General features: G+C 34.9%; 1 protein-coding gene across 3 annotated transcripts in view; it reads right to left on the bottom strand.

Moving 5' to 3' along the window:
- STRN3 (striatin 3) overlaps window positions 1-26036 on the bottom strand; it is a 62181-nt gene that overhangs the window by 12060 nt on the left and 24085 nt on the right. Inside the window, exons 3-9 of one of the 3 annotated variants that reach the window (XM_082283727.1) lie at window positions 24201-24274; window positions 23555-23633; window positions 23092-23271; window positions 22494-22626; window positions 20769-20910; window positions 9051-9191; window positions 4005-4138 (exon numbers count right to left, since the gene is read on the bottom strand). In XM_082283727.1, coding sequence (XP_082139853.1) covers window positions 4005-4138; window positions 9051-9191; window positions 20769-20910; window positions 22494-22626; window positions 23092-23271; window positions 23555-23633; window positions 24201-24274 — 883 coding nt within the window. Of the gene's footprint in view, window positions 1-4004; window positions 4139-9050; window positions 9192-20768; window positions 20911-22493; window positions 22627-23091; window positions 23272-23554; window positions 23637-24200; window positions 24275-26036 lie in introns of all 3 variants that reach the window. The other 2 variants (XM_082283726.1, XM_082283728.1) reach the window with 2 other exon arrangements.

Here is a 26036-nt window from a genome sequence, read left to right on the forward strand (position 1 = left end):
GCCTCCCCAAATAGATAAGAGAAGGAGGGGGGAAAAGAAAAAAAAAAGAAAAAAAGAAAAAAAAAAAAGGTATTTTCCTAGCAAATAGAGTTCCTTGATATTTGAAATCCTCACTATGTAACATATTCACCTACCTAGCTAACTTATGCTGCCTCATGTACTTGTGGTGATCCAGGGCTTAGAGAAATTGAAGCCAAATTTTGAAATACCAATCCTTAATTTTAGCACATGATACATCCCAGATTACGCAGAAAACTTTCTATTTTCTGGATGCAATATGCATCCACATGACAATAATTTCTATTACAGTTGTGATGAAAAGTCATTCAAGAAAATCGGAACTGGATACAGTAATCCTTATTTTTCAAAATATGAAAAGGGTTAATTATATCTTCTTTGGTTTCTTTCTTAAAAGGGCTGCTGCAAGGGTAATTTTGTTTTCAGCAGTACAGAGAAATCTGCTAAAATGCAAGGTACAGAATTTACACAAGTTATGAAAAGTATTCTTATTTAAAGTATAGCTTTGAAGCCTTAATTTTTTTAAAACAGACTGGAACATCTTGTTTCTTTTAAGAAGATGCCACATACACTTTATTAGAGATCTAGTTATATATAAACCAATTCTTAAAAATTCTTTTCCTTATCCATGTTTCTAATGGATCCTGATATCCTTACTGCAAAAGTAGGAGAACAACTGATACATCTTTAAAGAGGTCCTTGCAGTCTCTAAGAAAAACAGCTAACCAGTAATGTAGTTCCAAAAAACCAAATAAAAAACTCAACCCCACCTCAGAAAAACACAGTCAAGGACTTGGAAAAGGGATTTGATGATTACAAAGGATAAATGGGAGATTATTCCACAAAATGGGCCAGAGGAATAATGGAAAAGTAGTAAAATGCGACAGTGTATATCAATGTTCTAAAGTGTGACATCTCAAAAGCCTCTCAAAACATAAGGCATAGATGGACACACTGCCCTCCTGAGTCTTGATGCTCTACTGTGTGTGTGTATATATATATATATATATATACACACACATACATATACATACACACAGTCAACGTAACCAAAGTCATGACAAGACAGACTATGGAACCATACAACTTCACTAGCTGGTCCTCCCTTTTTCCATGAACTTTAGTGGACTTTACTATAGACCAAGAAGGATCAGCTGAATCCTTGATTCTCATCCTCTGTTGACAAACAGAGAAAATAGTACATTCTACAAAAAAAAAAAAAAAAAGTAATTGTCCCCCTGCCCAAATCCACCCAACACTCAAACAAAAACTCTGCCTAGGTCAGGAGACACAAAACACCTTACATGTCCTAAAAACCTTTACTGCAAAATCCCCTTAAGCTTGGATCAAAATGAAAAAAAAACCATACAAACCATACACCACAAGAAATTGCTAAACAGATGCAATCAGAATTGGAAATGCCTGCTTTTTTATTCTTGCTCAATCTAACCTAATAAAAATCTCTTTTTGTCTTTGTATTTTTTGTCTGTATAGGATCACAAACAACCCATTCATTCTGCCTTGTAAAGCACAGGCAAACCAGACTGAAACTACACCTTAGCTAAACAAACACAAACCAAAACCAGCTCCTTCCCACCAAAAAAAAAGGCACCAGGGAATGAAGATCTTCCCTGCCCCTGCTGTCAACAGAATCCTAACACATAGTAAGGAGACATGCATTTCCCTGTCTCAAACAAGTACTCCCCAACAGCAAACAGAAATTTTAGAGAACAATAATTAATAACTGCAGTCAGTGTCTTTTTATGTTTTAATGTTACTTTTTCTTCATAATGTTGTAACTTATTGGAGTTTTCCAAGTTTACATGCTCTGATAAAGGAAAGCTTTCCATTTTTCAGTCAGTCCTACTGCAGAAAAACACCATTCTCTGCTGCTATGGAATCCAAAAATATACAAATGGGAGCATTTGATTTGGCAACATTATTCCCTCAACATCAAAACAACTACATGCACTGAGGTCAACGTAAATAGCCAGATAATGAGAAAGACATGACTTGAGATGTAAACTGTACAGTTTAACAGATGACCAGTCTCGGAGACAACCTGTGCATTTAATCAAACATACAGAAATCTTTTGAGCTACAGTTGAAATTCCTAAGATTTATACTTAACCCCCATCCTGTATTCATATCCTCTCCTTTTCAAAATACAACACTCATCAAGGAGTGATACATAAAAGCTAGTGGAAGCCTGTCGTGACTTTATTTATTCATGCACTCTAATGGCTCACAAAAGCTATCTGAAGAACATGAACCTACTGGGAGCAAATGCATTAAGTGTTCTGGTTTGAGGTTTTTTTTTGTTGCTGCTTTACTTACACATTAACTCCTTGTCTGAAGATATACTGGAAAAGGAGGTGACTTAAGCTAAGCTTAAAAAGGCATTAGACTAAGATGCCCTACAAGTACCGGATTACAGGTACAGGGTAAGACATGGTCTTATTGTGCTGCAAATCCATAGCTATGAGGAAACAACTTCAGAAATTAAGAACTATCAAGGAATTTTTAACCTGAAGAAACATTGTGATGAAGAACTAATAGCACCTGAATTTCAGTCTCTTCAGATTCATGACAGGACAGTGTCTTCTTAAATATAAAAAAATTCTTGCCACCTGTGTTATTTTTGTTTTTTCTGACACATGAAGTCAGAAGCCACCGTGCATTTTTCAGCTATGCTTTAAAAGGAAGAAAATATCCTAAGAGTACTGGGAAAAGAGGACTGGATAAGAAGCAGGGAAACCAAGTGACAATTATGGTCAATCACACCTCATATGCGGTGAATGGTCCAGTAAGAAAACAAAACCCTACTTCCATCTTTTGTCTTCTGTATATATCATATATAAGAGCATGAAATAGCCTCTTCCCACTCACCTCCCAAACCAAGCTGAAATTAAAGAACTTCTAATTAAGTGAGAAAACTTTGAAAATTCAACTACATTGAAAAAGTACAATCAACTTCACCTACAGGATAACTAACACCTTCTAGCCTTCAACAAATGTGCAAAGTACTGCCTTCTACTGCAAATTTCTTTTTAGCTCAGGCAGCACTTCATATTTGTGTATTTATCAGTTACTCTCTAAGTTTCCCAACAGCAAAGGTTAACTCCTATTCTGCATCACTCTTCACACCACAGAAACCATTTTGTCAGGTTTGTCACAAGTAGCACAGAGTCTCATGTAACAGTTTGATCAGCTGGTATCAATTATATTCATTGTAATGCTTTCTGAGTTTAGTCCTGGCTCACCTGTAAATATCCCTCCACCTCGGAATAAGCAAAATGGCTACACACTGTTTTATAAAGAAGTTATACCTCACAAAAGACAGAAATACACTGCAAAGTTGCAATCTGCAGTCAAGCCAATACTACAAGACATTTTAAATACAATACTGCATGCAAAACTTACCTGAACACTTCCCTAACCAGCCATCCAATGTTAATAGCCAATGAAAAAGTCATTTAACACTATTGGTAGAAGCTTAATGCATATGGTCAAAGGAATATCAGAACACTCTAGATTATAATAAAAATACCCCCTAAAAGCTTACATCTGAAATACACTACTATACATAGTCTATGCTGTTAACACTACTTATTCATCAAAAGGACAGCAAATAAATAAGTTAATATCAATATTTGTGTTCCATGCCATGTCTACTCAATACTCCATTTCAGTGTGCAACTATTGTTTTTGTCATGGTAAGACATTAATATGTATTTTATGTCATAACACATTCCCCCCCCCCCCAGTGACAAAATCTGAATTAAATTATTAACATAGAAAAACCCCAAGTCATCTCACTTAATTCTGGTTACCCAAATTACTTAGCTCATTCACAAGGTGCTCTCTCCTTTCAAGTAACAGCTTTTACTAATGAAGTGCATCAGTAATATTCAGGGTGGAGGAGAGGGGACCCAACTATTATTGGTTAAGCTGTGTAAAGAATTTTAAAATAAAATTGCACTTACATCATAACTATAGTCTGCATCATTTGTAACTGTCAAGTCTGCAAGGTCTCCAAGGCCCAGAACACTTAACAACACATCATCAGAACCCATAATAAATGACTTGCCTCCTCCAGGTGGAAACGTTATTGGCTCAGCTACAAAGAACAAAACAGTTTCTTTAAGTCTCAATATAATAATTCAAACTGATGAAAAGCTGTATTATTCATCACTTAATAGCAAAGCAGAGCTTAGAACTGAACTTATATGTACTACATACAGCCCCAAATAAAAAAAAAAGTATGAAGACACGCACACATGTGCAAACACACACACATTATACACACAATTCTTGCATCATGCTTTGTCATTTGATTTCAACTTACTTTACAGAGGTGTTAATACTGACAAGTGACTTGACTGACATTAATTTACACTGCAATATCAAATGTACATCCCAGGCCCCCAAATTCTCAGCTGAGTTTTTCATTCATTGCACCATGCTTCCTGCCTTCCATCCACTTGCAAATAAGTCTTTGTGTTTTATACTAGTCAAATATTTCTACTTGCATACTGAAGTATGTTTTAATCGCTCAAGCAAAAGACTCCTGCAAAACATCTCTTCTACTCTGAGATTTTTCAGACAACTGAAAAAAAATCTATTATTTATTTCCTCTGTTAGTTTCTCGTCATGATTTTGGATTCTAATTTTAAAGTATACTCAACTGATACTCACGTTGTCTAGCTATGCCTTCCTCAAATTAAAATTTAACATTTCTGTTAATTATAATTTAGAATGAAAAGAAGTTATATATAGCTATTCACTATGAAGTCCCATCTGAATAATAAAGTTATATATATTCACCCATATTCTTTACACTCTTCAACAATTCTGTAAATGTCCCTCAACCCACAAATATCAATTTAGCAGTAAGGAACAGCAACGAAGGCTTAAACATTGTAACGCTTTAGCACATTTTAGAAGCTACTTTTACTTCTCAGTTTTCCACTTAGAAATAGCAACGCTTGTTAAGTAGCGTATGTAAAAAAAAGGTATGTGTGAACTTTAGCTAAGTATAATCATCTGCAAAATATGTTAAATGATATTTGACATCTTGAAAAATTAAACTTGCTTGACTTTTGAATTTCACTGATTTGGCAGAGAGAGTTATGGCCTCAGTTTAATGCCACTCCTAATTTCTGATCCTCCTAGAAAACCCTTCAATCTCTGAGAATATAGTTCCCAGTTTCTTGGGATTTTGTCTCACAAAAGAAGTTCCAAACAGGAGCACTAATAATTAACTCATTCCTGTTCAGAACACACATCTCCATTATTCCGTATTGCCACTATCTGAATGGTAACCTAGGTCTGTTCCACTCCTGCTGGAAGTGACTGAAATCAGGCGCAAATTTATAGATGTCTGGCACCACTGCTAGGGCTATGCAAAGAGGAGCCAGTCCAGCTAGATCAAAATACATCACTTCTCAAGAATAAAACAGGTTCTAATGCTTCAGAACTATTGTACTATTAAGAAATGTAACCTCATTAGCACAGTCAACATAACCATTTGTGAGAATCTAAGAATATAATCTATATAAGAATACAGACTGCTGTTCCTACAATTGCATAAAAAGAGCAAACAATATTTTAACTATACACAATCACCTGTTTTAAAAATATTCACAATCCATACAGAGGTTTAACTTGTAAGAATGCAACATTACATTAAGAGCCCAAAATGGCTTACCATGCCCTTATATGAATAAGCTTTTCATTTCCAGTAGTAATTTACTAAAACTCTACATTTGACAGTCTACTACAAACCATTTATAATTCATAAAAAGCCATATTCCTACAAAACACCTATTTACTTTCCTGTTACTCCTATTTGATCTTTAGGACAGGCCCATAAGGTTTACGTAAGCCCCATAACTTGTAATACTAATTCTTTGTGAAATTAATGTCACCTGACCTTAACAGATCAGCCTTCCTACGCTTTATACTAAAAATTAAGGATTACCACATTAGGAACTTATACTACAAATTCATGAAGCTTTGCTTGCATGGGTGACTCTCTCTTTACTTGAAGATTCAAAATTAATGCTACTTGAAATTCAGAAGACTATTTCTCAATACTAAAGTTGCTAGTATGTGCATACAGTGTGTTCTACAATTCATTTGCACATTTTATATTTTAAAGTGAGGCATATTTGAGAAGTTTAAAAAATGGTTGCAAACTGCTTTTATAAAAAGGAAAAGGCAGAATAGTAACACAATGAAAAATACATGATGTTACAGCTACTAAAAATAAAGACCCACATCTTCACATATCAAAAACAATGCATCAATTGATATATGCAAATGGTAGTTAAATATATGACTTTTTAATGCTTTTCATCTAGAAAAAAAATCCAAGTATGCTAACACACAGTACAATATTATTCTCATAGCATAATATAAATGTTTAACTGAGTTTGCAATCAATAAAGTAAAAATGTGGTAGTACAAGTTCCTTTGTAGGTGAAACTAGGTGAAATAAATACTAAAATACAAAATCGTATTATTGAATATTTGCTTAGCCAATCCTAACCAGCACTTCTTACCTTCAAGCTCTTGACATCATACATAATTAAGTCAAAATCAAGCTGCAATATTTGTACAAACTACTTTAATCTCTGATCAGATATGTACGTTCATATAGGCTGTTGTTGTCTGCTGTACGACAGGACAGTTAATATGTGGTACACCAAAAGCAGCTATTCATACCCAAGCAATTATCTATTACTGCTTTTTTCTGTCAATCTGTAGATTGACACCTCTGCAATCTGTAGATATTTAAACTGAAAAACAACCAGTGAAGAAAGTAATTCTCTGTACACTGGATGGAAAATCATGTTGATACCATTTCTGAAAGTCATACAATATGTTGAAATGGAAACTCCAATTTCTCATGGCCAAAATTATCAAGTGAAATTATGGCATAACATCATATTTAGCCAGGCAGTTGAGAGTGAAAAAAAAACCCCCAACAAAAACCTAACTCTCACACCTTTAGAGGTATGAAAGGTGTATTTCCAAGCCAGTTAGAGCCAGTTCCTCCCTGAACTCCCCTTCAAGAAAAAATTATCAACCACTGCCTCAGAACTGTAACATTTCAAATTGTAACATAAAACTTCCATCCAGTCACAAGAAAATCATGGTTTGGTAAAATCCATCAGCATAGGCTAGTGTGTCCCAGGAAGAAAGCCTAAAATTATCTGCAAAATCTTATCTTTTAAAATACAGCTGAATAAATAATTGAGTAAAACTTGTATTTGTACCGCATGGTGCAAAATCTGTATTTTATGATAATGAAGTATTTGGCCTTTTAACACATACATGAGGAATTCAAATACAACACTGCCTGTTTGTTTGCAGCTTTGCACCTTATGGTACAGACAAAAACTCAAAAAGCCACCTAGCATTCAGGATAGAAATAGCAGAATTTACACTCTAATAATCAAGTTTAAAAACAATCCAGAAACCACAATGAGCAGGTAAGATGATAGACATTAATATTACTACTCTTAATGAATAAAGCCCAAACTACACCAACAAGTTAAAAACATATGGACACATTAAACAGCGTGAAAATATAAACATTAAAGCAGTTTATTTGAACAATGTGAACAATCTTTACTTGAAGGGTAACACAGTGTTTGTGCTACAAGAATGAGGCACTGAAAGTAAGTCCCTATCAAATTCAAATTTAACATCTATTTCTTCAAAAAGATTGTTTTGTCCAATATTATTTTAGATGTAAAGCCTCTACCTGAGACAATGGCCCTGTCCATAACAAGGTCTGTGTCTGTGTTCCCTTGCACAACGTGTATGGCCTAAGAAAAACAGCCAAAGACAGACCTAGAAAATTATAACTGTAGGATCATATGGCCTTAATATCTAAACATGGCTAAAAGGCAACCTAAAGCCTGTAAACACTAAACCTAAATACAACCTAATTGTATATCTACAAGTTTTAGCAAGCGTATTTTCACCTGTAGATTTTTCAGTTGCATTCCACAAGTAAATTTAATACTGGTTCATCTTGAAGTTGGAAATAAAAACAAAGATGAAAAGGAAGGCAGTAAAAAAGACGACTGTAGTAAAATGACAGTTTGGGAGAGCAGCAAAAAAACCTCCTTGAACCATGGTTTTGGGTTTTTTTTCTGCTTGCCTGGTGACAGGCATTTGTGAGGCCAAGGGTGAAGAAGAACAGGTGAACCAACAGATTACTGGAATTAGTAGTAATGCAAATGCCATTTCTGCTATAGCTGATACCATACCAGGTCTTATGGGTCGAAGATCATCCTCAAAGAGCCAAATCTGAATACATCTGAGTATTTTGAATGAATATGTTCTATGTAGAGGACAATTTAGAAATTAGAATGGTATTCTAATTTCAAAGCTAATACAGGAAAATCATTCCTTTAAAACAAAAAACTTAAAAGCCAAATACAAGGTTTTTGACTTTAGATATAATAGCTTGCCACTAATTTCCACTGTCAAAGATAAACCTGAAACTGAAACAAATACTTTGTAAAGAAATAAATAGTGTCTTTGTAAATTTGTGTATGTAGACCATGGGAATTTTATAAAAGAGAGCACTAAATTTGAGGAAAAGAGACCTAATTAGTCTCATAACTAAAATCACCACTTTTCATTTTAAAATCCAAACTGTGTATCAAATGTTAATACTCACCTTTTTTCCCCTCAAAAAATAACAACCTATTTGTGAAAGGTTTTGCTAATGGGGGAGGGAGGGTCTGCAAACAGGGATTTAATAGTGAATAGTGTCAGAACACACTGCTGTACATTAAGTTATTTAAAAATACTTACGAAATAATGGTGAGTTATGATAAGCCACAAAAACTCAAGCCATATTCTCACAAAACCATTTGAGAAGAATTGCAAATAAAATAATGTGGCAATCTGCAACTGCATTAAGCTCTATAGAGGGGAAAATAAAATGACAGCGTGTGCTCTCTAAAAGAAATCTCCTGAAATATAGTAAGTAGCTGAATTTTTTGTACCTTCCTCTGCTCTTGCACCTTCATGATCAGTCATTCTAGAAGAGGGTGACCTAGATTGATTAATGATTCCTGAAGGGATGTGGGGTATCTCATCATCGCCCAGATCAGCTATCATGTCGTGAAGTTTTGTCCTGTTGACTCCTGTAAATTAATGTCAGCAGCAAAAATTCATTTGATTGCTACCGCTTGACTTGACTGAAGTCTAAAAATCCATTAAATAAGAATAATTACTGACGGGACCTCCTTAAAATAAATAGTGCTTTGCTTTTGTTTAGTAATATTTTGGAAATCAAAAGCAGGAGTTAATACATCAAATCTGAAAACTACATGCAAACATTTTTAATTCACTAAATCAAAGAATAACTCCTTTGTTTTCTGCAGAACTATTCTACAGTTTCCTGTAGGAAAGAGAAAAAAAAATCATCTTACAGCCCTACTGAAAAGTCAAGGCAAATATTAAAAGAACATTCACTATTAAACATAAAACGTATTAATTAAACATTTTCTAATAATATTACACAACTTTACTAAACAATTTAACATTAAAAAACAGAGTAAAAATTAAAAATAAGCTTAAAAATGAGAGCAAAACTACAGACAACTCATAATGGGGGTGCAACGAACAATTAACTTTCCCTGCTTTGAATGGTATTTAAATTGTATGAAGTGTTTGTTAAACACAAGAGCAAGAATGCTTCCACCACTGTATGAAACTGTAGATGTGTATTATATTACAATTATAAAAGCATGCCTCTAGAAGCAAAGCATTCTGAATTATATGTGCATTTAATTATGTAGACATTAGCAAACAAAAATAGTATAATTTGAAATATTTTTTAAATAGTAAATCCATTCCTGGTTTCACCTTTATAGCTTCCATGTCAAAAAGTCAAGCTTCAATCAAAGTGAATTTCAGTGAGAGAACCTCTTTAAAGAAAACAATCCACAATGATGAAAGACATAACCAAATTTTAACCAATAAAACAGCCCTTCCTGGGACTGCAAGCAGAGATAATGAGGACCATTTAGTAAGGAAGCATTGGTGAACAAGTTCTTATACTGAGGTGACATGTATCACATTTATTAAAAAGGAAAATGAAACTAAACCAAAGCCTTTATTGTCAAAAAAGCAAAATGTAAACACTGTGATTACAGGTGACTTGTCAAAATCAGAACTGTTCATTCAAACAGTTAAACACCAAAATACACTCTTTCAAAAAGCATCTGATCATTTCAGATCTTACTGGTTTAAATTAATGTGTTCAAAAATAAGTATCCATGAATAACAGAATTCTCTAAAGATAATGGAGAATTCCCTGCAGAGAGGAATGACAACAAAAAATATTTTTTGAAGCAGAATTATAGCAAGTATACCTCACATACCCCTAGAAGGATGATATATAACTATTCTAATTAATATTTGCAAAACATTCTCATTTTGCCAAGTAATAAGACTCCCTATATTTATATTTTTTCTGCTTTTGGTATTTTTTTTTTCTTTCTTTTATGGAACACTTAGTATTCTAGTTAAATATACAAAGACTGCTACCCAGAAGCAACTGAGAATAAAACTGGCTTCCAAAAGTTTTCCTCACACAACAGGTCACTTGAGCAGTTAAGTTTCGTTTTACTCTCGTGTAGAAATATGTCTAGAAACCTGTGATCTCAGCTAAAGTAGTGAGTGAAAAATAATAACAAGAAATCTCTTTTGAATCAACATTCTTTCTTTCTAACAGGCACTATACTGAAAGGATTTAATTTCAAAAGTATAATACTTAATACTGCAGTCAGCATGTGAGATCTCATATAAGAAAAGTCACTCTTAAAATGGCCAGATCACTACACCGTACAGACTACAAAGCTTGTCTTTGTCTTTATTCCAGTCGGCCATCAGCCAGGCACCTACTGTGACCAGCAGCAGATATATTCTTGAAGATATTATAGAGAAATCAATAAAATGAGGATAAAAGTCATGACTGGGACCCTAAACTGTTTACTTTAACAAACCCTTTGCTTTTCAGAAGAAAACACCACTTGTCTTCTCCATGTTCATACGCATGAACTGTTCAACACATTGATGGAAAATGCCAAAAATGGCTTATAAACTCTCACTCTATCCAAACTGAAAGCATCTTCTCAAGGTGCTCTCATGCCAAACATATGAGCATGAGAAGTTTGTCTCAAAGCATACTCAGAAGTAACTAGAAGTAGCCCCTCTGCTCTGCTACCTTTAAGCAGCCGTTCATTACGTTTGTCACTAATTAGGGGACCTGACAGCCTTGCCTTTTAGTGTTTTTCAGTATGTTTGGGCACTTCTTTTCCTTCAGGCAGGCATAATGTCAGAACAGTCCTCAATCCATCATACAATATAGAGAGAAGTTTATAAAGGAGCAGCTGTTGTTCCAAACAACTTCTATTTCATGCTGAAAAATATGTCAATATTCAAGACTGTGCCAACACTATAGAAGACTGCACAAGTTTCTGCTTTCAAGTAAGTGCAAGTGTAACTTCATATAACTGTTCAAGTATTGTAAATGCTACAAGGAGATTTTTTTAAAGAATGTGCTGTCCCTGCATAAGCAACTATGTTCAAGGCACAAATGGGACGACTGACCCTTTACCCTCAAAAAAAGCCAATGACAAAAAAAATTTATAGACCTGGTACAAACGGAAGCAAAAGTTACAGTACCATCTCAGTGTACTGTCCTTCAGAGATCAAAAGTGAAAAAGATTACTGAATATTCAGTGATGAAAAGTTTTAGTCTGAGAAGCCTTAAGCAGAGTTCTATTAGGTGCAAGATGTATTAGCCCAAGCCCAAATACAACAGAGATCCTTATACGTCAAGAACAGGTGACAGTAATGAAGATAGTAAAATTCAGATCTGTTTTCACTCCTATCAACTATTACACTATTTGCAGAAATCAAGGCTAGGAAAATGAATGGGATGGGTACTGTTTTGTAAGTACAGAACAATTACACTGAAGGAAAAGAGCAGGAAAGTAAAAAAGTGCAAAAAGCTTCAAGTAAATTAAGGAAAAACAGTAAAAGTATCTTCATTTCAACAGTGATATACACATTTATATACATATATATATATATAAAAGATGTGAAAACCATTTTTCAAATTGCTGAGAACACATTACTCTAACCTGATAGTATGAAATGAGATATACAAGACCTCCACTATTACATCCTCCAAAAGTGACAGACTATATCTGAAAAACAGCCATCCCCTGACTTACCTGCCAAAATTGATCTTATCGAAGTTGGGCAAGAAACAGACCTTAAATCCAGCATATTACTGAAAAAGAAAGCCTGTTTTTGGAGAAATCAAACCTAATTCTTTATCTATGTATCACAGGAAGTCCAGTATAGGTGTGGTTTGTTTCTCTGCTTCTGGGGTTTTTTAACACAAAAACTCTTCAATAAACAGATTTTGCATTATTTGACAGCTAACATTGTAAAGAAAATGAAAGCGTGGGTGGTGGATTTTTGTTGTTGTTTTGGTGGGGTATTTTTAAAGATCCTTTCATAAAGAGGTAGTATTTTCACGTACCATGGTGACTACCTGGACAGACACCCTCTTTCTCCCTAGCAAACAAGAGTATTACCTAATGCAAACATATGTGCTGACAGAAGATGACTTTAATTAAAGTGTTCTACCCAAAAGAAAACAGGGATACAGACTAGAGAAGTATCAACACAGAATCAGATCAACTTCTGTTCACTTATTTATGTCTACATGTGGAATGAAAGTTTCCATACCTGGGGCCAGGGCTGTGACTGCCTGATTATGTCACAGTGTAAATACAGATTGTGGCAGCTACCAGATGCATATCCAACAAAAGAACCCATCAGAATGTCTGTCCTATTATGCTGTCTTCAAAGTATTGCAAGAGATGACAGTTAATGCACATTTGTTTGATATTTATGATGATATATACTACCATGCAGATAAGTTCTGACAGTGCTCAAAACAAATTTGGTAGAAGTCAAAACACTGAAGAGCAAAAGAAGAGATATGTATTCAGAATGAAGCTCCCAAATGATCAGACATGAGCAGCAGGAATAAAGGTCTTCAACATTATTTTCAGTCTCAGATTGTTAAAAAGCTGAAGAAAAAAAAGTCTACAAAATCAAATTTAAGTAAATCTGCCCAACCTTGAACGCATACTTTTACTCTGTGTGTGGAGTTTTCTCATTCGATTAGCTCAGTAATTTAGAGGCCAATTTTTAATCAGAAACCATCATGATTATGACCAGCAAACCACCTTGTGACACTATATGTTTTCAGGGTTTCCCAAAGGAGAATTTAAACTTAAAACTCAAAATGCTAAACAATGACTTATGTCACTTCTCAGCACCATGACATACAGTTGAATCCTAAATACTGTCTTCTGTGAACAAAATATTTCAAAATTACTTTAGCTTAAGAAAACTTTCTGTTATTTTGCAGCCACTATGGTCCAAAATATCTAAAATGTGAAGAATTTAGTAAGAAAATTTCAAATAAAAGAAGTCCATTTCGGTACTAAAAATCAATTTCTAATCCTACCAAATACTTCATGCAAATTTGGTGGCAACTGCTGATTTACATGTTAAATGCTGATATGCATTAGCATGCAGATGACTATACTGTAGGCTCTCACTAAAGCAAAAACGAGGTGAAAATCTTTGCTTTGTCAAAGTTTTTACATGTGTGTACATGTCATGCAAAAATGCTGAAAAAACAACCAACATGCACTAACTGACCTGTAACTGTTAGGTGTTACAAATTAAATTCAAATCTTAATAATTACAGAATTCTTCATGAAGTGTTATATTTTAAATATCATGTAATTTAGTGTATACCAAATTTTTCAAATTGAGGAAAATATTTTTTTACTAGGCATCTCCAGAAAACTATTATAAAATATTTTAAATAAAAGCATGGCAATCATGGGAGCTGCTCTAAAGTGACATGGGATACCATCCAGAGGGACCTGGACAAGGAGTGGGTCCATAGCAATCTCATGAGTTGTAACACAACCAAGTGCTGGTGCTGAACCTGGGTCAGGACAACCTCAGGTACCAACACAGGCTGGGGATGAACAGATGGAGAGCAGCCCTGCCCAGAGGAACTTCTGGGTGCTGCTGGGTGAGAGGCTGGACATGACCCAGCCACGGGCACTGGCAACCCAGAGAGCCAAGTGTGTCCTGGGCTGCATCCAGAGCAGCGTGGGCAGCAGGGAGAGGGAGGGGATTCTGCCCCTCTGCATCCAGCTCTGGGGTCCCAGCACAAGAAGGATATGGAACTGTTGCAGTGAGTCCAGAAGTATGGATAAGATTTAAACTAAAGGAGAGTAGGTTTAGGCTGGCTATTAGGAAGAAATTCTTTACTGTAATAGTAGTGAGGCACTGGAACAGGAGTCCAGAGAAGCTGTGGGTGCTCCATCTCTGGAAGTGTTCAAGGACAGGTTGGATGGGGCTCTGAGCAACCTGGTCTGGTGGAAGGTGTCCCCACCCCTGGCAGGGGGGTTGGAACTAGATGGTCTTTAATGTCCCTTCCAACCCAAACCATTCTATGGTGACATAGATTTAATACCACTTTATGCACTAAGAACTTCGTGCAGTTGATAACATAATTTCCAAAAGCATTCTTACCAGGTAGTTCAACACTGAAGTTTGGTTTAAATTACACAGTAAAAATAGGTCAACTGGTCAGAAAACTCAGAGAGTAAAGGAATATCAAATAAAATGTTGGTAAATGCACAGAAAAGCAAAGGGCACCACGAGATAAAGATTATCTCCTAAACAAAGCTACCAAAAAGTTCATATTTACATTACAGGCATTTTCTAATTCTCTATGCCTGGGCCTGTAAAAATAATTAAAAGCCCATAAATTGCAATTACAGCTTGATTCAAACTCACATTAAAAAAACCTCCAAAAACCACAGAAAAAACCTCACCACCCCTGAAAAAAGCTGCAACAACCACCACTCCCAGAACAGTATCACAATATTATACTTAAGAAAGCAGATAAAGTTTAAACCTTTCAGAAAACTTCTCAGAGTAGGAATATCCTCAAAATGCAAGTTGTTCATTATTTTTACACTAACATTCCTAAGCATTTAGTTTGCTTAACCTCTTTAATCTTGAATTTTAGTCTTTTCAACATTTCTTATTTATGAAATGGCTGTCAAAGGTTTTGACATATTCACATTCAACAGGTAGAAAGTTAAAGTTGGTTGCCCCCATTACAGAAAATGATGTTTAATGAAAAAAAAAACAAACCAACAAACAGAACTTGTGAAAAAAAATGTTGTCTATATAGATAGGCAAAAAAGTGTTGCATTACAAGATTCAGAATCTGCACTTACTCTTTACCCCTTTCTTCCCCTTTCGTTCCTTCTTGTACTGTTCCTTCAGTTTACTTATTAGTCCCTGGTCTACATCCCAAACCTCAGCAGTTGGGGACAGGTCATCTTTGTCTACATGCAGCATATTATTAAAAGAAAAAAAATCAGCAATTGGCAATGCAAGCTGTTGGTGATTCACTATCATAGCTGTATAAGAGTATTAATAAAAGTTATTAATAAATCTTTATTTTAAAGGTGCAGTCTCAGTTTTAAGTTTATAAAAGACAAAGTCTCATTTCATACAGTTTTCCAAGGCACTGTATATTATCAGTTACATATTTGAAAATTGTACGTTAATTTGTTACTAAGGAGCAAACAAATTAAGCTTCATAAGTAACTGTTTATGTTAGATACTTCAAAATACACAAAAGATCATTGGTGTTCAGAAACAATTACTGCATCTTTAGAAAGACAGCATTAAGAAATCATTCAGCCAGTGTTGAATAAGCAAATAAAAGAATTCATGCTATATCTCATGAAAATGCAAGCTAAGTCAGTGCCAGTTTATTCATGAAGACCACCATGCATCCTTTCGCATTCATTCTACATGCACAAGAAAGAAACCTTGGTCCTACATATAATCAGAGACAAGTCTATAAATACAGTGTTTCACATAGAGATGAAGAAAAGTAATTTGCATGGGTGAACATCCCACTGCATTCCAGAAATTAAATCATAACTAGCAGAAATACAACATTCCACAGTAGTTTCAGAAGACCTATCTTTTTCTGTTTGACAAATATTGCAGAGTTAATTATTCTTTATGAAAAGTTAAGTCTCCACTTCTCTAAACTATAATCATTTCTGGAAACTTAGATTAGCTAAAAAGATAAACCTGTTTCTAAGACAAGGCAAACATCATTTGCAGAAGCACTTTTGCTAGTAGACAACCAGGCAGCAACCAAACTTGGTTTGTGTGCCAGTTCAGCTTTATGCTCACAAATTCTTTAGGCACAGAAATCACAAGACTTAGTTCCTCAGTTCCCAACTTCCAATCATACTTACAATATGATTGTACCCATTTTTGAACTTATAATACATATTATAACCATAGAAGTGCATAAGAGGAGTCATACACAGCAGAAACAAAGCAACATGCATTTAGGATAAAAACAATAGGAGTTACTCCAAGTACATGTTTCATGACGAAACATGACAACAAATGAGCAGACAGATATCCTAGGATACTGATGCATCTACCATCATTCAATGACAAACAATCTTCATCTAAGAGGTAGAATACAGAAATGGCAAGGGCAGTGAAACACGAAACGGGCAGCACAATGGCGGAGTACCCTGAGCTGTGCACAAAGAACTCTGGCGACAAGAAGGGAACAATGACATCCTACACCAAACTACAGCTACATCTACCAAACTGCAAACACAAAGACCTCAATCTTCATGAGCACTGGGCCTAAACTGACAGAGAGGAATAGTGATTACCCAGGAAACATAAGAGGCACAGAAAGAGAAGTCAGAGGATATGCCCAATCAAAAGAAATATAAATAAAAACCCCTAAAACTCAATTAAAAGAAAATTCAGTTAAAAACTAATTAAAACTAATAAAAAAAATTCCAAAGCACCATTCATAAAATGAAAATAATCAGCTAGGTTGCAGTATTACAAAGAAGGATTAGGGAATTAAACTGAACCAGAAAATGACCACATGTAACATCAATGTAATGCTGTTCTAAGAAAAGTAATTTTGGTACATTTTAGAAGGTGCAGTGCATTAAACCAGGACAGCACAGGTGATGACAAAATTTAAGTAACATGTTCAGTCTGTGTTCTACATTGGAAGTTTAGAAAATGTCTGTAGAGTGCAAAACAAATAGGGCATTAAATATCGAGACAAAGAATTTGAAGGAACTGGGCTCATTCAGTCAACAGAAAACAGGAAAAGTGCAAGCCTGCAAACATAAATATTCAAAACCAATACTGTTGGCTGCAGAAATGTAGGTTAGAAATAGAAAACTAGATAAAATACTAACTTGCATTATCTGGGTAGGCTGTGAAATGAATTTCAAACAAGATTTTTAGGAAAACCCAGTAGTGTTTCTCTCCAGCATGCCTAAATAAATTAGGCTGTTTCAGAACAGAGCCATGTAACTACAAGATCTCTGCAATTCCCCCCAACAGTGATCTTCCCTGCACTAAACTACACCAGGACAGCACAGAGGACCCAGGAAGTCCACTGACCAGTATAAATGGGTGGAGAAAGGCTGGCTTTAAATTTTCCTATTTTTTAAAAGCATTTTGAAGATGACAGAGACTGAATTTCAGTCACACTCTGCCACCCAGAATTCTGGGCACAATCAGTCATTCTCTAAATCATGGTCCATCTGTAAACAGAACTTTTGTGTTTCATGGAAAAGAGAAACCCAGTGATGAACACACAGTCACTGAAACCATAAGCAGAAAAAGAGACTATGTAATATGTTAAATCTGTGATATGTAGCACAATATATAACAATATGTATATATTCCTGTTTGCTTAAACAAACTGAAGTTACATATGCATTTTTTCTTGATACTAAATGACCACAATAAATTTATTATTTTTTTAATCTAAACCTGTATATTCTTTTTTTAGCATGTCACATACTTTAACTCTTCATTTAACGCTGCTTGAACTTGCTCATCTTTCACTATTTTGAAGATAAGCTGTTCCTAAGTAAAAAATGTTGCATGACAGGACACTTTAAATCACAATGTTTGGAATTAATTTAACATTCAATGTTAACTGAGGCACTTATAAAAAAAGAATGTGTTCATACAAATCCATAATATAGAAGAAAAGCAATCCAAACTTCACAACACTCAGTGGCTGGTTTGAAGGAGTCTCCAACAGCAAAAATGTAACTATCAAATTTGGCGCTGAAATATTTTAGGATATTGGAAGCTGGACCTACAGATAATACTTTGCAGTTAAATACTGTAAATATTAATAAAGCAAGACTAGGCAATATGTTTAGAGCCTAAACATCAGATGTTTGTTTTCCAGATACTAAATAAAAGCATTATAACTAATTAGAGATGTAAATATTTACATATTTTTCAGAATGCTTAAATGTTTGCAAGAGTAAGAGGTGATAGAAGGAGGCTAATGACAGGAAAACTAAAACAGGAAGAAAGAAAAAACTATGAAAACAGAACAGAGCAACTACCACACTATGAAGAAAAATTTGAATTTTAACTGAAATATTTAAGTTCATGGTGATGCCATTGTTTAGGAAGTAATGATATGTATTAATTTAAGTTTCCCCTCAAAATAAATAACTAAGTGGATGGACCTGGATATTTGAAGTAACAACAGTTTCATGGAGATCAAAATAACATGACAAGCTGAAATAAATTGGTTGAGGTAGTGTATTTTATTTTAGAAAGCATTTAAGTGGGACAGTATTTAAAAGGTTACTTGTGATAGTTAACAAAGAAACCTTGTCATATTTACACTGATCTTTAAAAAAGTAACCCAACCCCAAGATCTGATGGACTGTATCCTTAAATGCCCATTTAAGGAAAGAACATCTGTACTAAAATCAGTGACATACTGTGAAAAAAATACTGCTACTACAGTTGTGAGCATCTTTGACTGATTTAAGTTACAAAACATACAAAATATACAAAAAACTTATGAAAGTTGTCTTCATATGGCAAAACTCAGAACATACTTTGAAAGATGAAACTAGGATTATGTTTTATTTCGTCCTTCCCACTTCCTCATCTGAGACATGAGTTTCTGGCAGCAACGGGATTGCTGCAGTTAAACCAGCTGTCACAAGTGCGTACAAACTCCTAAAATGCTCTGCCTCACTTTGCTATGGGTTCATTTAAACTGTAATAAAAAACATTCAAACTGCTCTATGAAAAGTGTGGTGGGTCAATTTGATTTTTAAAATAGACCTTAAAATTGGGTAACTACTTGAGAAAGTGCCAGAGATAGAACACCCGGGAAAGTAATCTTTGGAAACAATGACTTGGAATTTCAATGGAAAAGCCAGTTCAATGCAGTAGGTTTCAGTAGTCTGCCACGGGTAAATCTTTGACTGCATGAATTACAGTATCAAACTATCTTGCCTTTTATATACAATAGTAAGACTGATACTAGAACCAGAACTTTCTACATCACTGTGTATTTGAAGGGATGTTGCAAATGAAGTCAAAAACTCCGCTTCAGGTTCTATAGACATCTTACACCAAGAGTTCTGCCTGTGTGCCTAAATGAAAAGATGATCGAGAAACTGATCAAATAACAACAACTTCAAAGGGGAACAACACCAAGCAACTAAAATGGTACTAAAAATAGACAGTTATTACAAAAAATAAAAGTAACAGCTTGTTCGGCTTCAACTTCCAACGAGAAATAAGACTGAGTTTTAAAAATAAAGGTGACTTATCCTTTGATATTAGTTTTTAGGAAATAATGCTTTCTAATCCTTGGTACCTTCAAAATCAAGACTGGATTATTTTCCTGGAAGATGTACCATTACTTTAATTTCTGTAAATCTTTATATGCTCTTTGCTCACTAAGATGTATGACTTCATTGTCACAATGACATAAAATGCTCAAAAAACATGACCTAATGGCCGTTTGGGGTTTATAATTTAAGACTTACAGTATGTAACTACAAAATTGCCCTTATCACAGTTCAGAAATTAAGACAGTCAATTTCCCATTTTAAGGCAGATATTGATTACTTGAGTCACTATTCTTTTTCCTCTAAAAATTTTCTCCTTCTTTCAATCTCCTCTTTCGAAACATGCAGGTTGCAGAAGTTTCTGACTTAACATATTTTGTTTCACATCAAATTACTAATAAGAAGTTGGGCTATTAGAAAATATCTCAGGGGTTTTTTTTATTTTACTAATGCAAACCATATTAGCAACAACATCTAAAAATCTCAGTCAGAAAAATAAAAGTACTAATTGTCCATTTTTCAAGTACACTGAAGAAATTAATTTAACTTAGGTACAAAAAGTTTGAAGGTCTTAATAAGAAACAAATAGGAAAAAAGAATCTGTATTTGAAAGCAAATTTAATCCAGGTATAGAAACATTCAGAATCCTAGCCTTTCTTATCTAAGAAAGAAAATATTCTCCTCTTAGTTTTGAAATCAAAAACAAAACCTGAAACAAATGTAACTACAATTGTACTTGAAAGCTTCACCATACAATAGATCATTTTCTAAGCATCAATGTTTGATCATCACATTCATCCACACATCCACACCATTTTAGTAGGCAATTACAAAACTCTTAGGTACTATCATGAGCAAGTATTCCCTTATTTCTAAATGCTTTTTTTAGTGTCTTACCCCACTCTGTTCCATCTCCTGAACTTCGAGCTTCTCCAGCTCCCTCACCATCTTCAGCTGTTACTAAAAAGTCAAATTCTTTCAAAGCTTCTTCAGTATCAGGGTCATCTGTAAGGTCAGCAGCTAAACCTTCATTACCAATCTGCAAGAAGATAAATATTTTCCTACATTTGAATCATAAACAGATTTTATAGTTATTCAGGTTAGAAAATATATATGCTATTCTCACTGAGTAATTTGTTGCAAGGGAAAAACATTTTTCAATTTAAAGTGCAGAAAAAGAAACTTAGAGCTTATCAAAACAAAAAAGAGAGCAGTGCAGGCTAGTGAACACTAGCAAATAAGAACATTGACACTAGCTTTAGCAACAAAAATCCCATACACTCTAGTCTTCACTATTTTAACATATAACAATTAGAAAACTTTGTTGATTTTCTTGCACTATCAACAGCTCTGGAGAGAAGGCTTACAAATTATGCTTTCTACTGGTCCAGAAGCCTTTCTTTCTTTTTGCTTTCCAGTTCTACTTCAGTGTTAAGCATAAATTTGGAATATAGAGCATTTTAGGAAAACTGTCTTTTTACTATTTCTAACCACACCTTCACTTTAAACAAAAAAACCCTCTAGCAAGGCATCAGTGAAAAGTTTTATTTCATTCTTCAGGCGAAGAAAATTTCCACATGAGGTTATTTGCACAATGTTCTTACTTTTGCAGAAAGAGAATTTTTATAAAGATAAGTATAAATTATGCTTTTGCTTCCTATAAAAAAAACCCCAAGCTTTGTCAAAAGACAAAAAATGAGTGTAGGATCTTCATGTATGCTTACAGATTTATTTGATAATCGTTTTATCAGACTACCTGATGCCTTAGAAAAAAAGGGATTCAACTCAATGCTTGACTAATCTGTTTACCAGAAGTCCAAGGTATGGTGGAAACCCTTTCCTGACAAATTAGTTTGGGAGATTTAACACTTGCATCAAGCCAAGCTAATGCCGTCAGCTAGTCAAGAAAATCCAATGCAACCAGAGGGTCATCATGCAACAGAATATTGTTCTGAGCAGAAAGTAACAAAACTGTTAGTACAATATTCATAAATCAGTATCTCTAAATAAAGAAACCCCAAATATGAGGATTCAGTACAGGAGAAAGAACTAAAATGGGACAGGTAAACACTGTCTATCCTACCTAGAAAGCTGCCCACAGAATGGAAAACTAAAAGACACAAACAGAACACAACTTAATAGAACCTTAAACAAAAGGTTATTTGAGACAAGTCTCTGCTACGTTCTTTATATATTTAGTAATAAACTGCCCAAAAGGAAGAATTGAACATGTATTTGATATGGAAGCAATTTTTTTTTCACATTACATAACTTCATTTCCCCATAGGAATTGCTCCTACCTTGTTCAAAATTCAGGAAGGATGCACGTTGTACTGTGCTAAATTTGCCTAGGACTCAAATTATGCAGAGAAGATGAGATGGCCAATTTATCAATAAATTCATATTTGTAAACAGCTTGGGTGGTTGTTTTGAAGTTTGCAATGTAATGTATTAAGTATACCACCAAATTTATGAGTAATGCATCTGCTTATTATCCATTCAGATAACAAAAGTGCAACAAACACTTTAACATTACAAATTTCTATCGTCTCCAGAGAAAAAATTCCCTTTTTAAAGGGAATTTCAGATCTATTAAAAAAAAAAAATTTAAAGATCCTCTACCTTGTGTTTCTTATTTATCCGATGCTTTTCTTTTCCTTCTGCAATATCTTCTATCATGTCATTCTCCTCTTCTTCATCACTATCATCCGCATTTTCTAAGAAATTGAATGTTTCAAGAACATCACCAGAATTCCTACATAGATAAAAACATTAAGAGAGAATCCATTTTACTTGCTGAAGAGATTTAGAAGATTAACCAGATTAAACAAAAATTGCTAGCTGACAGCTTAAGAGCTTTAAAACTAGCAGAACAAGAAAACACTGAACGAAGAAGTTTCTACATGTAAGTCCTTATTAGAAAAGCACCACCCAACAGACTCTTTCCTAAAAATAACAACTCCAAAGTGATTATATTACATAATTCAACATCAACACACCATTTTCCTGTATATAATGTTAGTATAACATACATATATGTATGTAATAGGTGCATATGTTCTTATGCATAATCAATTTCTGTTAAGTTCATAATCATTTGATGTCAGCTACATTCACAGGTGTTCAGACACTCTCCAGCTGGAAGTTCAATTTGAACTGACCAGTACACATCAATGACTAAGCAAAAGAAACCTTAGGCATTTCTTATCTCTTCACTTACCTTTTGATTTCCTGTCCCTTTTGTTTTGATGAAGGAGATTCACCCCCATTCAGGATCTGTTCTAAGTTCTTTGTCTCTACTGAACCATTTGGTTCTGAATTGGAGAGCCCAAGCAAAGACCTTACCCGCTGGGAGCGTACATCCAATATTGTATCTGTATAACCTACTTCCTGAAGATACCTGGATGTGTTAAGAGAAGAAAGAAAGAGGAAAGGATACTTGATGAAAAAGGAAACTTAGTATTCACTGTTAAAAATTAATGCCATTGTTGTATCACTTATGGAAAAATAAGCTTTGCTATCCATCTCACATGGAAAACCTTATTCTACACTGCTTAAAGCTCAGGACTACAAAGTCCTGAAAAACAAATCACTATCTGCCCACCTCAGTGACTCTGTTTCATAGAGCTCCTCAAATTGCAGGGAAAAGTATGAATACACCAATATCCAACAATGCCACTTACTGTCGCAGTAACTGTCTGCCTTGCTTCCAGGTCAGTTGGCTATTCTGAGGTACTGCAGGAACCTCTGTATCTTTGGTATCTTCTGAAAGACATGGTGTCATAGTTAACAGCTAACTTATACTGCTTTTAGACACAAACAGAAACTCCCATCAAGTCAGAAATATGCATCATGATCACTAGTTTCAACCGGGTATAAATGTACCCAAAATGTGGTACTTGTAAAACAGAAGGTGGGGGAAAAAAGGGAGGGGGTGGCATATGTATCTGTAGACCACAATTTTAAGGCACACTATACAAATACAGGCTCAAAGACTTCCCCAATACCAACATTTCAAAAGAAGCCAAATGCAATTCTTCTTATTAAAGAGCACAGCATTGTTAGGAGAAATGCTTTCTTTTATCTGCAATACTTTGAAGAGCAAAACTGGTATTATCAACTTGATATTTACGACAGCAAAATCAGATGCACTCCAGAAAAACAGTAAGGATAGCCTATTTTTTACTTCCTTGGAGTTTTTCCCTTGATTTAAGACAAAAACATTCAGAGTTCCTTAAAAAAAAAACAAACCAAGTCAATTAATTTTGATTTTCAGAAGATGGAAAGCTGCAATGAATTAAACAGACAAAAATCTATTGCAAAAGTTACCTGATTCAAAAGTTGGCATTTTCAAGTCACCTTGGTTCAGTTCTGTGCCATATTTTAATTTATGATATTTTGCCCTGAAAAAGTATGCAGATGTTTATCAAATTAGCATACCAGACTTCAATAAACTCAAAATAGTCCACTATTCCCATTTAAAGCAACCATGCCAACGTAGTACAATTAATCCATCAAAAACTGTTGTGATAATTATTGCATCAAACAATTATTTCTAGTCTTTCAAGAACAGTTTTGAGACAGTATTTTGACAATTATCCACAATTAACAAGTAACTTACAGACAAGAGTTTAGTATGTTCTCCAAGAATGTGGGTTTTTTCCTGTGTATCAGCTAATAAGAGAACCTTTCAAAAACTAGCAGGTTCAAGAATTTAGCAGAAATAATTTTTCCAGTTGTACCACTGCCATAGGTAGCCAATCACACTACAACAAATGAACCTCGTATTTGGGGTTCCTGCCTATCTGCCACTTTCGATTTCCACTTTGATTTGTCTCTGGCTCTGTTTTTGCTTATGACACATATCCCTCTGAAGAACCAGGTGAAAGTGGTAGTTTCTTTCATCACCTGTATTCTCTTACAGATTTTCTCCTCCTCATTGACTGGAGGCTTAGCTTCCAATTTCTACTTAGTCCACCTATGCAAATGCACCTCAGTCCTTCCCATCTTTTGACCTCTGATACCTTAACTCTAATCTCTCCTTCTCCCTCTGATATCCTAAGGCCTGAACAGCAGGCCTAAGCCTGAGCTGACTTACAGGATGAACCTTGAGCATGATGCAATTAATACCATCAAGGTTCTTTATTTAAAAATAGATGATCAAAATATTTATATCAGTTGTTCTTAATGCCAAACTTGCTGTTGTAGAGGTGTTTGTATAATCTTGTGTAATGTATATTAAGAGATTCTCCCAACTAATATCCCTAAAGGCTTGTTAGTAAGAGAAATCCTCCCAACCCTTATCTCTAGAGACTTGTTAGTGGAATATTTTATGCAAAAACCCTCCCAGCCATGGCCTGGGCTCCGGCCCTGGCCGGACAGGAAGTGCGCCATGAGAACCAGATGTTTTCTGCACAAAAGGTTAACAAGTCATTTGGACCTGTTGATTTGGCCCTTTAAAAGCTGGACCCCTTTCTGAGTGAAGCTGAGACCTCACCTACGAGTGGATGCACTGGGTAGGATTTTCCCAGTTACCAGGAAGGGTTCTCCAGGTCCTCGCTGTGAAACAGAGCTCCCCAGCACTTGCAGACTCTGGATGATGGTGAAATATTTAAGCAATTTGTGATGTATCTTTCTCAATCACTATTCTTTCTCTCGTTTAGTCATGATTAGATGTATTACCTTGCTTATTTTTGTTTGTTGCTAAAGTCGAATGGGTAATAATATCAAATGTATGCTCTTCCTTCTGTGTTGCCTCAGTATCAATAGTAAAACAAGATCATTCTTTCCTTTGGTGTTTGTGTCCATTCTACCATCCCCACTGATTGTCAAAACATCATCACTTTCTAAAATATCCGTCTTGTTGTTACTATTTCCATGGAAGTATGCATGAGCCCTCAAAATCTTATTCTTTATCCAAGTTGGCTATCAAAATACCTTCAGCTTCCTTTACAACCAGGAACCTCATCTGAACTACCTATTACTAGGTCCTGGAGTTCTAAAATTTTATCATTGATCTGTCAGAGTTTGACTTTTGCCCCATAGATCCTTTGCAAAAAATACTCGAAATCTCAAGGTAAAGAACTCTAGGTGTTCTGCAGTAGAGCCAAGGTGAAAAAATCTGTAAAAACATTACCAGCCATATTTTAAAGAAGCCTCTAAGAA

The sequence above is a fragment of the Coloeus monedula genome (assembly GCF_965178545.1).
Source record: "Coloeus monedula genome assembly, chromosome: 6".
Lineage (NCBI taxonomy): Eukaryota > Metazoa > Chordata > Aves > Passeriformes > Corvidae > Coloeus > Coloeus monedula.